This window comes from Ursus maritimus, unplaced genomic scaffold, assembly GCF_017311325.1.
Source record: "Ursus maritimus isolate PB19 unplaced genomic scaffold, ASM1731132v1 scaffold_12, whole genome shotgun sequence".
Taxonomy (NCBI): Eukaryota; Metazoa; Chordata; class Mammalia; order Carnivora; family Ursidae; genus Ursus; species Ursus maritimus.
Genome location: NW_024423564.1, coordinates 2,477,158 through 2,492,769, shown reverse-complemented (window position 1 = coordinate 2,492,769; position 15,612 = coordinate 2,477,158). Strand labels below are relative to the sequence as shown.

The window sequence follows — 15,612 nt, the reverse complement described above, 5'->3', positions numbered from 1 at the left end:
TTCTGGCTGATTTCCATTAGCCTCCACAAAGATGGAATAATTACTGATTGGTTATTTCTCAAAGAACAACCAACACTTGATTTTTTAACGATAGGCAACTATATGCAGTTTTTTTAAAAAAAGCTTTCCTGAGATATAATTCAGATGCCATACAATTCATTTGAAAGTTTACAGTTCAATAATTCTAAGTATATTCAGATTTGTGCAACCATCATAGTGGTCAATTTTAGAACACTTTCATCACTCCAAAAAGAAACCCTGAGGTTGGTTGATTTGTTCCTTCCTTCATTCTCTTTCTTTTTAAAATTATACCTAGTGTAAGACAGAATACCTGGGTTCTTTGAATGTAGAGTAAAGCTATCACTTCCTGATTCCCCCCTTCTCCCACTAGCTCTAAGACTTTCTCTCGCTATAGAAATCCCTATTCTGTACTTTCAGATAAATAGAATCATATAATATGTGGACTTCTGTGACTGGTTTCTTTCATTTAGCATGTTTTCAAGGTTTATCCAGTTGAAGCATACATCAGTACTTCATTCCTTTTATGGCTGAATATTAGTCCATGGTATAGATATATTACATTTGTTTATCCATTTGTCTGTTGATGGATATTCAGGTTTCTTCCACCTTTTGGCTATTGTAAATAATGTTATCAATGTGGTTTTTTAAATGAATATTGGATGATGACACATTATTAGCTGTCATATTATTATTCTCTAAAAGGACATACTTATTTTCTGATGCTAAAAATGTACTTTTTCAACGATAACTTTCTTACTGTATATACTATTAAAGATTTTCATTTCTTGCCTTTTCCTAACAATAATTCAGCCATGATTCTCCAAATCAGGGGTACTGTGGCAGATAGTTCATATTCAAAAACATGGGCAATTTCAGAAATGAATGTCCCCAAAGTATCTTAATGTCATATTAATATCCTAATGAAGGATACTTATCCTAAGTAGAAGCTGCCTCAAAGACCATTTTGCTGCTAGTTGTACTAATTTTTGAAATTCTTTTATTTTTTGCTTTCATCAGCATACTAGTTTGAATACTGCCTTCTGCCAGTTCAAACTTCCTATGGAGAATGTAGAAAAAGGGGGCCTGGCCAGCTCAGCTGGAAGAGCATATGACTCTTGATCTTGGGGTCATGAGTTCGAGACCCAATTGTGGATAGAGAATACTAAAAATAATAAATAAAAACTTTAAAAAAAAAGAATGTGGAAAAAAGGACACCAAAAAATGGCACTATAATCAATGGTGTGCTGGTAAATGTTTAACAACAAGTTCTCCAGGAGTAACAAATCCTGAGTTGAGGCATTTGTTGATTTCCATGCTGTGAATATTCTCTTCATGTCCAATTTCAAGCTACCAATATGATGTCACTGAATGAGGAGTTGGGGAAAAAATACCACTATACCACTGTTAGAATGTGCTATTTGTTTCCTAAATTTAGATATAATGTTTTACAGAATGGTTTTTCTTCATCTCTGAACCTTTGAGTAACTTAAAGGTCTAAAATAAAATATAAATTTCCATTTAGTAAAAATAGAAAACTAAAATAAAGCAGTGGGTTTTTTGCTTAAAACATGAGATTCATTTTATGCAAAAATATATACTAAACATTCATTTTTAATGTCTTATTAACAAGACAATCTATTTACAGGATAGAACATGAGAATATTTTGGCATTCTAGGCCTAGTCTGGATGACAGTGTCATTTCTCAAAGCTTTTTCTGAATTCTCCTCTTTTATGTACCTACAATAAAATTCCCCATTCTCTCCTTTGTTCCATGTAGCCTATTCAAACTTCTATCATGGCCCTCTATCACTGCTTGTTGACCTCCAATTACTAAATTTTTAGCTAAGAGAAGGAACTATATTCATGTTATATCTCCAGCACCTAGTAAAGTACCTGACACATAATAGGTGCTTACTAAATATTGGTCCAGTAAAGGAAGGATTAAGAAGCAAAATAAACTCACATGTGGGAAAAAATTATAAGGTTAGAATGGAAAAAAAAATCTAAAGGTACACTTACTATTTTATTCTGAAAGATTTTTCCACTTCTTGTTTTGCTTTCAGACACATCAAGTTCAGATGTTTTACTGACTAACTGTTCAACCTAGAAAATAACACAAAATCACATAACATAATAAAAACTTTCCATAACACAATAATGGGGCTCCAAAATTCAATACCATAAAATCTTGGGTCTTATGTTAATGAAAACCGTGAATTTTAAGTAGTTCTTACTGTCACAAAAAGTGCAAAGGTAAAGATAGTGAAACTGACACTGCATGTAATTGCTCACTCACTGAACTGAAAAAGTCTCAAACGATCATCAGGCGCTACACTACTCTTCCAGAAGATAAGGACGTCAGCTCCCTCCCACTGGAGAAAGGGGAAGTGCAGAGGAAGGTGGACAATAACCAGTCCCATTATTTTCAAGTTCTTTTTATCTAAAGGTTATATCAAGATTTTATTGTCTATGGAAAACAAAATTAATCACGTCTGCTCCAGGCAACAAAAAGTATTATATTCTCCATTTGTAAATACAAAAGGCAGTAGAATAATTGCTTAAAGATTCTATCTAGCTCTGAAATTCTGAAATGCTATGAACAGTATTTAGGTTTATTACTAAATAAACCCAGTAAAATACTCAAAACTTTTCAACATATACTTTTCAAATTTTGTTAAAAAGCATTCTTAAGACCTAATTTTCTTCTAAAAGACCTTGAATATAATAAAAAAACCAGAAAATTAACTAAATAAGTATATAAGTAATAGTCTTCTGAAAAAAAAAGTTAAAAGTTAGATGAATTATCAAATTTATACCTGAGAATGAGAAATTGAAAGATCTAGACTTTCTTTAGACCTCATAATTTCATCTTCCTCACAAACTAAACTTGGTTCTGTTAAAAAAAAAAAGAGTTAAAGTGTTATAAAATTGAATTGGAAGTGAGTTAATCTACGTTTTCATTAATTTCTTACCTCCAAGTTCAGAAGATCCAGGGTGTTTTTTCTGCTCTTCCATTTTAGTTTCAATGTCAAAATCATCCTACATAATTACATGAAGAAAAAAATGGATACATTTCAAAAAGCAATTAAAACAACTGGGTAGAAGTATTTATGAACAAATGTGTTTTACGCGAAGGTTAAATATAACATAACACTACAACTTACACTTGCTAGAAATAAAGTCCTATAATTACCATAAAAAGGTACCATATTTATCCAAAGTATAAACTATTCCTTTACTTTGCAGGGTTGTTTTAAGGACTAATATACAACTTTCTCAAAATATATAATGGTTCTAAGAACCCTTAGCTCTCACTGTTGTTTGATGGCAATGAATTAGACAAGTTTATACAACTACTACTTCTATATCTCCAGAATTTCTATATAGATGCTATCATATACTCTGAATAAAAAATGCCCCAACCCTCTTCAGGGAGTTAGTGAATAAGCCCAATCATGGTATGACAGAAATAGCAACAAGTTTAATATCTACTTTATGATTCTTTTTCTCTTTGTGACATACATCAAAGAGCTTTAAATATTTTAAAGAATGCTACATAAATTCCAGCTATACTTGTTTATAAACTATCACTGGGATTTAGGTTTTGAGAAGACTTCTTCTTTGACTAAACTGGTTGAAAACTGAATTTTCTATTTGTTAGAATGTGATAGAACCTAAATTAGAAAAGTTAGTCTCTCTATATAAATACTGAGGTTATCATTTAGAATAAAATGAGGTAACAGAACAACAAAGATTAGATTTAAAAACAATCACGTTAATGTGAAAGATTTCCTGGGAGTGAGGCAACAACAACAACAAAAGCCTTTTTTATACTTCTGTTCATCCATTCATTCAACCAATACTGAGAATGCACACTGTACACTAAAGTGCTAGGCACAGGAGGATTACAAAAATGAAAGACACTTTCCCTGCCTTCTGGGAACTTCCAGGCTGCTTCAGGACAGTGACTTTGCAGGCCCCAAGGAAGTTCAAGCACAGGTCTAAAATGAGCACCTAGTAGGGGTATGTATGGTAGGAAGGATTCCAACATTATTTGGGCAATTGGAGCAGTTCAGTGGTTTTCAAATTATGCTCCAGACCAAAGAGTTTCCTCAGAGTCCACTCTGAGGGTAGTTGAGGGAGGCTGGGCCTCCAGGACCATTCCCTGCTTCGTTCCGAATAGTTGTGCTTTTACATTTCTGAGAATGCTTGCACCAAGGTAAAAAGTTTTAAAACAAAAAGCCCATACCTTCTTTAAGATCCCTACCGACCCTGAGTTTATGATTATAATACAGTATTTACATAAATATTAATGAGAACTACTAGTCTTCAGAATTGAGGCAAACATTTGTTACTATTGTACTTTATAACTCTTTAAAATGTACTGACACTTATATAATGCTCCTGTTCATCCTCTACATCATCTTTGTCCATGAGAATTTTTTGAAGTGGTGTTTTAAATTGTTTTGGTGATAATATAGCTGAATCAATATTTTCCATTCGTTCTCTCTCAGTAGTCACTTTTACTTTGAAGGTGTGAAAAGGTGTTGGGACTTCTCCCACATTTAAGTACATAGGCTCCCCTTCAAATATCACTCCTTCACAATCACCATCCTTAAAACCAGGAGGCTGGTAATCTGGAGGTGTAACTGCAAAAAATAATGATGTTCATGAAATTGAAGAGAGCATCATCATCATCATCATCATCAAAACAGATTGAAAACATTTCAAATAGTAGAGAAAGGAAACCTTTTTTTTTCTTCACTTGACTGACTGTATGACCTTGAATAAATTATTTATCATCCTTGATTTCGTTTTCTCATCTGTGAAATGCAGATAATAGTAGTACCTACCCCATGGGGTCACTGTGGGTATTAGATGAATTAAAGTGTGTAAAATGCTCAGACCAGAACTGGCACATTATAAGTATTCAATAAATGTTAGTTATTATTATTGTTGTTGCTTTATGTTCTTCTAGAAGATATTACGCATTTAAAATATATATTTCATATATATGTATATCCTTAACAAAACACAAATAAGATCATGTTGTTCGATACCTAGCTGTTTTTTTTTTAGAGATTTTATTTATTTGAGAGAGAGAGAGAGAGCATATGTGTGTGCGCATGCGGAGGGAGAGGGGGGCTTGAGGGTGGGGAGGAGCAGAGGGAGAGGGACAAGCAGACTGGTACTGAGTGCGGAGGCCCAAAGTGGGGCTTGATCGACTCTGAGATCATGACTTGAGCCGAAATCAAGAGTCAAGTCTTAACCGACTTAGCCACCCAGGTATCCCTATACCTACCTAGGTATTTTTAACATTTCTTTTTAATCTATATTTAACATTCCTTGGATAAATTACCAGCACATTCTTTTTAATAGCTTGCACGGTATCCTCATAAACATATAACGTTGCATGTTTGTGTTAAGTATATTCCCAAGATATTTTTCTAGCTAAAGAATTTCTGGATTAAAGAGAACGTGCATCTAAAATTTTGATACTGCTAAATTGTCCTCTAAAAATGTTGCACCTGTATACATTCCCTCAAGAATTTATAAAAGTGCCTGCTTTCCCCCACACCCTTGCCAATAATTGATTTACAAATTTTACTACTCTGGTTAAGTGAAAAGTGGCATATCAACTGTTTCATTTCTATAATTATGAGTGAGGTTGTACCTCACATGGATATGTTCGTATCACTGGAAAAGTTTGTGTATATTTGAAAGTCTATTTTTTCAAATCTTTTTTTTTTTTTAAGATTTTATTTATTTATTGGCTAGAGAGAGAGTGAGAGAGAGAGCACGAACGGTGGGGAGGCACAGAGGAAGAGGGAGAAGCAGACTTCTCGTTGAGCAGGGAGCCTGATGCAGGGCTCAATCCCAGGACCCTGAGATCATGACCTGAGCCAAAAGCAGACATTTAATTGACTAAGCCACCCAGGTGCCCCTGAATCTTTTTCAAATACTGATATTAAATGAAAATTTTATAATTTCAAAAACTATATTACAATTTAGGTGCTTAAAATCATTTGGGATGGAAACCAATTGTTTCAATAATATAACATTGACACCAATAGTACCTTCATCGTAGTAAAAAAGTTTCATGGTCAAACAAACATCATTAGGTAAAGGTCCCAGATTTTGCATTAGAATATAAATCTTGCGAATGAGGAGAATACTTGCTTTCTTGGTGTCAGCAGACGACATACTAGATTCATTGCTTTTGTTTTTACTAGAAGAGAATTACACGTTAATTTCTTTTATGACACCCATAGCTTCTAGTAACAACTTCACGTTTTACTATTTGAGATTCTTATTCCTATTATATCACTAAATTTTTAAGTTGAAAGTTACCATAAAATGTGTTTTAATGACACTATTATTAAAATTTAATATCACTAATATCATTATTAATAACGTTATAAACTAATAATTTTATTTAAATTAATATGCATTTTATATGAGATGGTCAAAAGAAATGAGTGAGGGACTTTAATTAAATTTCTAATCACTCAAGCATACAATAGCTTTCCTACTCTTTGGCTCTGTTTCACAATTAAAATAGTATATAATTAGCCACACATTCTGGGCTTGCAGCTACTCGAAGGATATTTTGTACAGCCGCACCTCAATGGTTAACTGGGGATGTTTGAGAAGTTTCAGAATTAATCCTGAAGTTTAGCAATACAGTATTAATATAAATAAGTGGTAATCTGTAATACAAAAAGAAAATGATAAAATACCTTATGAAGTCCATGATTGGTCCATTATTAGTATACTTGAATTTAAATTGGTAACATTCTGAAATTGTCTTAAATAGAAAACATTGCAATTATGTATTTGATATACAGTACTGGTGGCCAAGTCGTTATATATAGCTTTTGTATGACTCTTAACATTGATTTAATAGATTTTTCTGCCATGTTAATCCTTACTGGTCCACTGAAACTCTCAAGTCCTAACAGTAAATTCCCATGATTTGGGATTTGGGGCTTCAGTTTTAAGAGAGATATATATTCTCCCACTAATTGCAACGTATATCATATACACCAGAGGGAAGGAACTCCTTAGCAGGCAGGTAAGAGGGGCAGTATTATCTCTTACTCAAGCAGAATGGCTTTAAGCACAGGGCTTAAATCCTTGCTGTATGTAACCAGAAGCAAGTTATTTAAGTCTTCTAGGTTTTAGTTTCCCCAGCTAATAAAAGGGGTTGAAAATAGTATCTATCTCATTGGTGGTTGTGAAATAGGATAATTTATACAGAGCCCTTAATAAAGTGCCTGGCACACCGAACCATCAATAAGTATTAGTGAATCAACAAGGTTGCTCTTTTACTGAAAGAAAAAATGTTCAACTATATAAAACGTCGGAAACTAAATGACTATTTTCTGAACAATTAGTTAGCTTCTGAACAATCAACTAATTCACAGCTGTTGTCCATGAGATTTTTTGTCCCCGTGGACATATATTAAGCATTAATTGCAGGCATGAGTATCAAAGAGAAGACACACTGCCAGCCCTCTTGAAGCTTTTTTTATTGCTTTCTTTACATTTCAGTGCTCACATAGGAACAGGGATCAGCTCTCTTTAAAAAAAAATCTGCTTCTCCATGACTGAACGAAAAACTATATTATAAATAGTGATACTGTAATGGTTAAAGCACCAAGATCATGGACTGGCCTTCTTAGGTCCGAATTCTGGTTCTGCCACTGTGACCTTAGGCAAGAAAACTTGTATCTAGGTTTCCTTATCTATAAAGTGGAAATAATGGTAGTTACCTCTTGAAGGTTATGATGAGTAAATGAGACAATTCAAAGAACAGAGCCTAATAATAGCAAGTACTCAAAAGATCTTTCCCCTTTGTTTCTTATTACTGGTTTTCCCTGTCACTTCTTATAATCCCTTCTTTGTCAGATGAACAGTTGGATGTGACTGGATTGGGATGAATATTCAAAGCTCAAGGATAAGTATCTTATTTTTGTCAAATTCAACCCCTTTCATAATTTTATAAAAAGAATGTTATATAGAAGCAGAAGGCAGGAGACTTAGGTTATTTCTAAGGGGTTTTGGATTTGTGGCCCAGGATCAGTCACAAAATCTCTCTGGTAGTAAGTATATTAATCTGTTTAAAGATAACAATACAAGCCTTGTCTTACCTCAAAAGAGCCCTTATGAGGTTCAAATGTGAAAATACATGTGAAAATGAATACAATTAAAGGCATAAGATAAAAAAAAGAAAAAGAAAAAAATAAAAGCATAAGATATTATAATTTATGTTATTTTTTGATATTAGAGATACTATGTTTCTTTACTAACTTAAGCACACCTACCTGAGGGTCTTCTGGATTGGTGTATACCTATTTAAAAATAATTCATAATTGAGTTATATAAGACTAAGTATTCAAGGAGAACTAAATTGGATGTTTAGACTAAACTATTAAATGGATTCAGAAAAACAAAATACAAAATGACCCCCCCAAAATATTAGTTACTTTTTTCCCACTGAATAGATCATTTGTTTGAATAAAGTGACATAATCAATGCTGGTTTTAATGTTATTTAAATAAGCAAGGCCGAATTTGACTGTCTTTAAGAAAGAACATACAATTTAAAAATACTTACAGCTAGAACAACCATCCTTAGCTGAAATATAACAAAGAACAAAAATCTTACTTTTACTTTATAAAATATTTTTTCATGATGGATCACAAGAATTCTTTGTCCTATTTCAACATTTATTCCTCATAAGAAATAATATTGCAGAAAATATGATGTATATAAAGCAACACCCTGGATGTTCTTCCTTATTCCCCCAAATATCTATTTCTAGTTGACTTACTGAAGGTTGACATTCATGTCTTTGATGTAAGCAAATACAGGCATTTCTGCCAGTTACAAGGAAAATATATACTGTGAAATAACACGTTAAACCTTACCAGTGTAAGAACTGATTTTGAAAAGAGAAAAGCAGAGTTCAGGACTCTGTTCCTTTAATAAAGGGAAGAGGTTTTGAAGACCATAGGAATAGAGAATCGCAGGAAATAACCCACTCAGGTAATCTGTCAAAAATCTGAGTCATCCTCGGTTTGGATCTTTTCCTTACATTCTACAACCAATCTATCAAGTTCAATCAGTTCTACTGCCAAATATATCCCGAATCTTTTCATTTCTTTCCTTCTCTGCCATGCTGGTTCACCAGAACTGCATTAACAGGTTATGCACCATTCTCCTTGTTCTCCTTCTCCTGTATATTGTCTTAACAACAGCGGGAGTGATTTTTAATTTAAAGTATAAATCAAATGATGTCACATTTCTACTAAAACCTTCAAATGGCTTTTATTTGCACTTAAAATAAAATTCAAACTCCTTCGCCTATACAGTTCTGAATGCCCTGGCCCTGCTTACCTCCTCAGGCTCCTCTAGGCTATTCTCCCTCCCCTACTGCTCATTGCATCCCATTCCCATTCACACTGGCCTTCTTTTTGTTCCTTGAACTTTCTAAATTCCCCTTCAACTCTGTATTTGCTGTTCTGCCAGGAATATTCTCTCCCAAAGTCAATGCCTGGCTGGTTTCTTCTCAATCAAGTCTCAGCTTAAATGTCACTTACTCAGGACCACCCTATCTAAAGTTACCCCACCTCTCCACCTGTGACACACTTTCTCGCAATATTTTATTGGCATTTAACACAATTGGAAATCATCCGATTTACTTGTTTTATTGACTGTTTTCCCACTACAGAAGGGACCCTCTTTGTCTCATTGATCACTGTTAGTTCACCCAGCTCCTACCTAGAATATGTGTCTAGCACATAGCAGGCACTCAATATTTAATTAGTATTAAATATTTAATGCCTTAATAAGGGAGATTAGTGACCATGGATAAAATTTTATCTTTTTTACAATTTTGTTTAGAGCTTGACTTCTTCATATATGCTGATATAAACATAAGTATATAAAAATGCTTATAGTCAACAGTAAACACTTATTAATTGAAATTTCACTTATTCAGAATTTGTGACAATTTAACCTAGATCACACGGAAATTTATTTTTGAACTCTCACAAAGAAATAATTTATTAAATTATTAGTATAAACAAAATTGTAGAAGGCATGTAAATTAATAAATGAATTATTTTAAAAGACTTTTTAATTCATTAAGTTTTTGTAAGTTAGTATGTGTTACTAAAACAAATACGTGTTAACAGTTAACACTGGCTTGGCAAAATCTGTCAAGTATTAATTCTATTGGCTTAAAATGAGTTGAATATTAGTCTTTAAAATATTCAAATGTTCAAACTTTTGAGTAATTTGGACTGGCCTATGCCAAAGTTAGTTTAAATTAATGTTTTACTTTGTGGCAATTGCTGTTACATTTGTAGAGTATAAACTGTAGGAAAAAGATAAAGAAATATTGACTTACGTATTTTTTTTGTAAAGCATCATAGCATCCTAGCATCCTAAAAAATAACGAAGGATTCATTTTTAGACTGAATGCATTTCCAGAAAAGAATTCTTTTAATAAGTCTCCATGTTATCTCATTACTAAATAATACAAAATTTTCTTATTAAAGCTCCCTTTTTTTTTAAGATTTTATTTTTTTTAAGCAATCTCTACACCCAATGTGGGGCTCAAACTTACAACCCTGAGATCAAGAATCACATGTTCTACTGACTGAGCCAGCCGGCTCTCCAAAGCTCCTTTATTAACCACCTTAAAATAGTAAAACAAATAGTGGCAGAAATATAAACTGTTGATAGAGGATGGCTCGGGATAGGAGGTAAAATATCTGACAGCTACTCATGGGGAACATTAACAGGAAAATGAATGCTGTTCACATGAAGCCCAAAATAAAGGAAAGTTTTAAGCAAAAATCCAAAGACCTACAAAAATGGTATCTAGTGTTGAAGGGAGAATTACTAAAATTGGGTTAAATACTGAAAGGTATCCAAGGTATAAAAAAAAAATGTGATTTAAGAAAAAAATTAACATCATTAGGTATTCTTTTACTTACCACTTCACTAACTGTGTAGATCCTGGACAGTTTTTATCTTCTCTCAGAATTTTGACACAAAGATCTAAACACCAAAATGATATAAATATAGAGTTGCTTAAGATTAGTAAACAACTAGAGGCGCCTGGGTGGCACAGCGGTTAAGCGTCTGCCTTTGGCTCAGGGCGTGATCCCAGCGTTATGGGATCGAGCCCCACATCAGGCTCCTCCGCTATGAGCCTGCTTCTTCCTCTCCCACTCCCCCTGCTTGTGTTCCCTCTCTCGCTGGCTGTCTCTATCTCTGTTGAATAAATAAATAAAATCTTTAAAAAAAAAAAGATTAGTAAACAACTAGAAATTTAACTGAGGATTATTTTCTTCAGCTGTGTATGAAATATATTATTAAATGGCAATGACCTTCCAGATGATTGGTATTAATATAATTTAAAAGAAGAAAGGTTTTATGGAAACAAAGATTTTTTTATCCTTATTATAAAATGGCATCATAATGATTAGGATACATGTTGATGGGTAGAAAAAAAATAATTTTTCAAAGTTATAAGATATTTAAAGTTAGATATAATGCTTTCACACAATCATTACCCAAGAGTCTCAGACTATTTGCATGGGCCCTTATCCCAATTAAATACTTGTAAGAGACCAAGAAGTTAACTAGCTATCAGAGATAGAAACCTGCAAGAAAACAACAGGTAATACAATGGAAAGGACTGAGATCTCTGTCTCAGGTTTCTTATCTGAAAAACAGAGATAATATCTAACTCAAAGTCCGGTAATATGAATTAACAAGATATAATACATACCATAGCACTTAACATATTACCCAGCATATAGTTAGCACAAAATTAGGTACATACTATCACTGGGTAATGAATTACTACTGTAGTATAAATAGGTTATATTATTTTTACTTCGTTAAAATAACACAAGAACATATACTACCACTGTACAAAGCTATTAATAATAGAATGCTTGTATCTACTTAGTTTGTCATTATAAAAGTAACGTCAGGTAAAATTAAACTTGAGAAACTGAGGAAAAATTTTATGATTAAGTGCTTCTAAAGGTATTAATATACTTAAAAAAAAGATTCATGTATTTCAGTGAGAGAGAGCATGCAGGGGGGAGAAAGAAACTTAAGCAGACTCTGGGCTGATTGCTGAGCCCCACACGGGGCTGATCTCACGACCCTGAGATCAGACCTGAACTGAAACTAAGAGTCAGATGCTGAACCAACTGCACCACCCAGGCACCCCTTGAATATACTTTTTAAAAAACACTGGGGCGCCTGGGTGGCACAGCGGTTAAGCGTCTGCCTTTGGCTCAGGGCGTGATCCCGGCATTATGGGATCGAGCCCCACATCAGGCTCTTCCGCTATGAGCCTGCTTCTTCCTCTCCCACTCTCCCTGCTTGTGTTCCCTCTCTCGCTGGCTGTCTCTATCTCTGTCAAATAAATAAATAAAATCTTTAAAAAAAAAAAAAAACCACTTAGTCCACACAAAAACTTGTACATGAATGTGGCATAATTTATAATAGCCAAAAAATGGGGTTCCTGGGTGGCTCAGTTGGTTCAGCAACAGACTTTTGATTTTGGCTCAGGTCATGATCTCAGGGTCATGAGATAAGCTCCACATCAGGCTCCATGCTCAGTGCAGAGTCTGCTTGAGGTTCTCTCCCTCTACCCCTCCCTGGTCCTGCTCGTGGGTGCTCTCTCTCAAATTTAAAAAAAAAGAAAGAAAGAAAAAAAATGTAATAGACAAAAAGTGGAAACAACTGAAACAAATGTTCATCAACTGATGAAGGATAAATAAAATGTGGTATATCCATATAATGGAATATTATTCAGCAATAAAAGAGAATGAAGTACTAATTCATGTTACCATATGGATGAACCTTAAAAACAAATTAAGTGAGAGGAGCCGTTCACAAAGGACCACATATTGTATGATACCATTTACATTAAGTGTCCAGAATAGGCAAATCCATAGAGACAGGGAGCAGGTTGGTGGATGCCTAGGACTGGGGAGGTAGGGGAAGTGGAGAGTCACTTAGTGGGTATGGAGTTCTCTTATGGGTTGACGAAATGTTCTAAAATCGACTGTGGTAATGGTTGCACACCAATTTGAATATACTAAAAATCATTCAATTGTGCATTTTAAATGCATGAATTATCAGGTACGTGAATTATATCTTAATAAAGCTATTATTTTAAAAAATATCTAAACAAAAAATTACAGTATTACAGTTTTATCTATTATTTTCCCCATTTTAATTTTTTAACATAGATTTAATTAACATATAGTGTATTATTAGTTTCAGAGGTAGAGTTCAGTGATTCATCAGTCTTATATAATACCAGTGCTCATTACATCACGTGTTCTCCTAATGTCCATCACCTAGTTACCCCACCTCCCCCCCCTCCCCTCCAGCAACCCTCAATTTGTTTCCTATTTAAGAGTCTCTTATGGGGGCGCCTGGGTGGCACAGCGGTTAAAGCGTCTGCCTTCGGCTCAGGGCGTTATCCCGGCGTTACGGGATCGAGCCCCACATCAGGCTCCTCCGCTATGAGCCTGCTTCTTCCTCTCCCACTCCCCCTGCTTGTGTTCCCTCTCTCGCTGGCTGTCTCTATCTCTGTCAAATAAATAAATAAAATCTTTAAAAAAAAAAAAAAAAGAGTCTCTTATGGTTTGTCTCACTCTCTGATTTTGTCTTATTTTTCCCTCTCTTCCCCTATGATCTTCTGTTTTGTTTCTTAAATTCCACATATGAGTAAGTTCATATGATAATTGTCCTTCTCTGATTGACTTATTTCACTTAGCATAATACCCTCTAGTTCCAGATACCTGGGTGGCTCAGTCAGTTAAGCATCTGCCCTCAGCTCAGGTCATGATCCCAGGGTCCTGGGATGGAATCCTGCATCAGGTCCCTGCTCAGCGGGGAGCCTGCTTCTCCCTCTGCCTGCCGCTCTCCCTGCTTGTGCTTGCATGCACTCTCTCACTCTCTCTGATAAATAAATAAATAATCTTTAAAAAAAAGAAAAAAAATACCCTCTAGTTCCATCCATGTCATTGCAAATGGCAAGATTTCATTTTTTTGATGGCTTAGTATTCCATTGTGTGTGTGTGTATACATCTTCTTATCCATTCAACTGTCGATGGACATCTGGGCTCTTTTCATAGTTCGGCTATTGTGGACATTGATGCTATAAACATTGGGGTTCAGGTGCCCCTTCGGATCACTACATTTGTATCTTTGGAGCAGATACCTAGTAGTGCAATTGCTGGGTCAAAAAATCACAGTGTTAAAGCAAGCCAAAATAAAAACATGTTTAAATAAAGAGTTTTGTGTGTGCGTGTGTTTTTAAATAGGCTCCGTGCCTAGCATGGAACCCAACACAGGCTTGAACTCAAGACCCTGAGATTGAGACCTGAGCTGAAATCAAGATTTGGACACTTAATCCACTGAGCCACCCAGGCACCTCTAAAGAAAGTTTTAAAATGAACATTACATTTAAAAAATTGAAACAAAAAAAACATAAACATGACATTACCATCTAGATATCTTGTTCCATAAGCACATTCCGGAAATATTCCTCTCAAATATGTGATGCAGGATACTGAAACTGCTAGGAGCCTCTTCACTAATACTAAGGACTGTTGTTCTGTTGATATCTTATTGGGAAACACCAGCGCACTCTAAATTCAAGGAAAATTAAAACATTTTATTTAGATTAATTAAAACATTTTATTTAGATTTATAAAAAATAACATCTTCCTGAACTTTGAGTAGATCTAATTTTGCATATGCATGTTACTTTCCCTAAGAATCCTAACCATAAAAAAAAAAAAAAAAATTCCTAACTATAGTGGTTAGTAATCCCCAAAAAGTCAGGGTGGCTTCTAAGATGTGAGGGTAATTCCAGGGTTTCAGCCTAAAGATAGAATGCAAAAAGTGGTTAAGAATCATGGTAAAAATCCTCCTGCAGGTTGACTGTCTGTAAGTGCATAATACATGATAGACAGCACTTCTTTTCTCTTTAGTTACTGACTAGGTTTGACACAGGTAACTATAATACAAGAACTGTGCAAAGATGAGAATTTTATCTTTGTGAGGCATAGACATTCATTTCCTAGGAATGGACTGCTAAGAATGATAATTTTATCAAAGCAACAGAATAGCATTTATTAACACCTAATGTAAATTGAATATGAACCGGTTATTTAATGCAATGCATCAAATATCTAATACAATTCTCCACTGACTCTATAAAGAGTTTAGTAAATATCTTCATTTCTTAAAATATGGAATTTTCTGATCTCATTAAACCCTCAAACAGTTGACTCTAACTTTAGAATATAAAAACAGCTGAGACTTCAAGAAACAATAAAATTAGCTAAATTAAAATATATTAAAATACATGAAATCATACCATGGAAGTTCTTTGCAATTGTGCAGTGGCCATCTTCTGATAAAGTCTTTTCTTCAATTCAACCTAGTGACACAAATACAAGCTTTAACTTCAGATCTTATTTTTATCCCTAATTTTCTTTTCTTTTTTTTTAAGATTTTATTTATTTATTCAA

General features: G+C 34.2%; 1 protein-coding gene across 2 annotated transcripts in view; it reads right to left on the bottom strand.

The window, feature by feature from the left end:
• HORMAD1 (HORMA domain containing 1) overlaps positions 1 to 15,612 on the bottom strand; it is an 18,223-nt gene extending 2,611 nt beyond the window's left edge. The window contains exons 1-12 of one of the 2 annotated variants that reach the window (XM_008695701.2): positions 15,459 to 15,612; positions 14,580 to 14,724; positions 11,032 to 11,095; positions 10,440 to 10,476; positions 8,642 to 8,662; positions 8,350 to 8,376; positions 6,763 to 6,830; positions 6,100 to 6,251; positions 4,412 to 4,671; positions 2,995 to 3,061; positions 2,839 to 2,915; positions 2,042 to 2,125 (exon numbers count right to left, since the gene is read on the bottom strand). In XM_008695701.2, coding sequence (XP_008693923.1) covers positions 2,042 to 2,125; positions 2,839 to 2,915; positions 2,995 to 3,061; positions 4,412 to 4,671; positions 6,100 to 6,251; positions 6,763 to 6,830; positions 8,350 to 8,376; positions 8,642 to 8,662; positions 10,440 to 10,476; positions 11,032 to 11,095; positions 14,580 to 14,724; positions 15,459 to 15,491 — 1,035 coding nt within the window. In that variant the 5' untranslated portion in view covers positions 15,492 to 15,612. The remainder of the gene's footprint in view (positions 1 to 2,041; positions 2,126 to 2,838; positions 2,916 to 2,994; positions 3,062 to 4,411; positions 4,672 to 6,099; positions 6,252 to 6,762; positions 6,831 to 8,349; positions 8,377 to 8,641; positions 8,663 to 10,439; positions 10,477 to 11,031; positions 11,096 to 14,579; positions 14,725 to 15,458) is intronic. The other variant, XM_040626794.1, reaches the window with a different exon arrangement.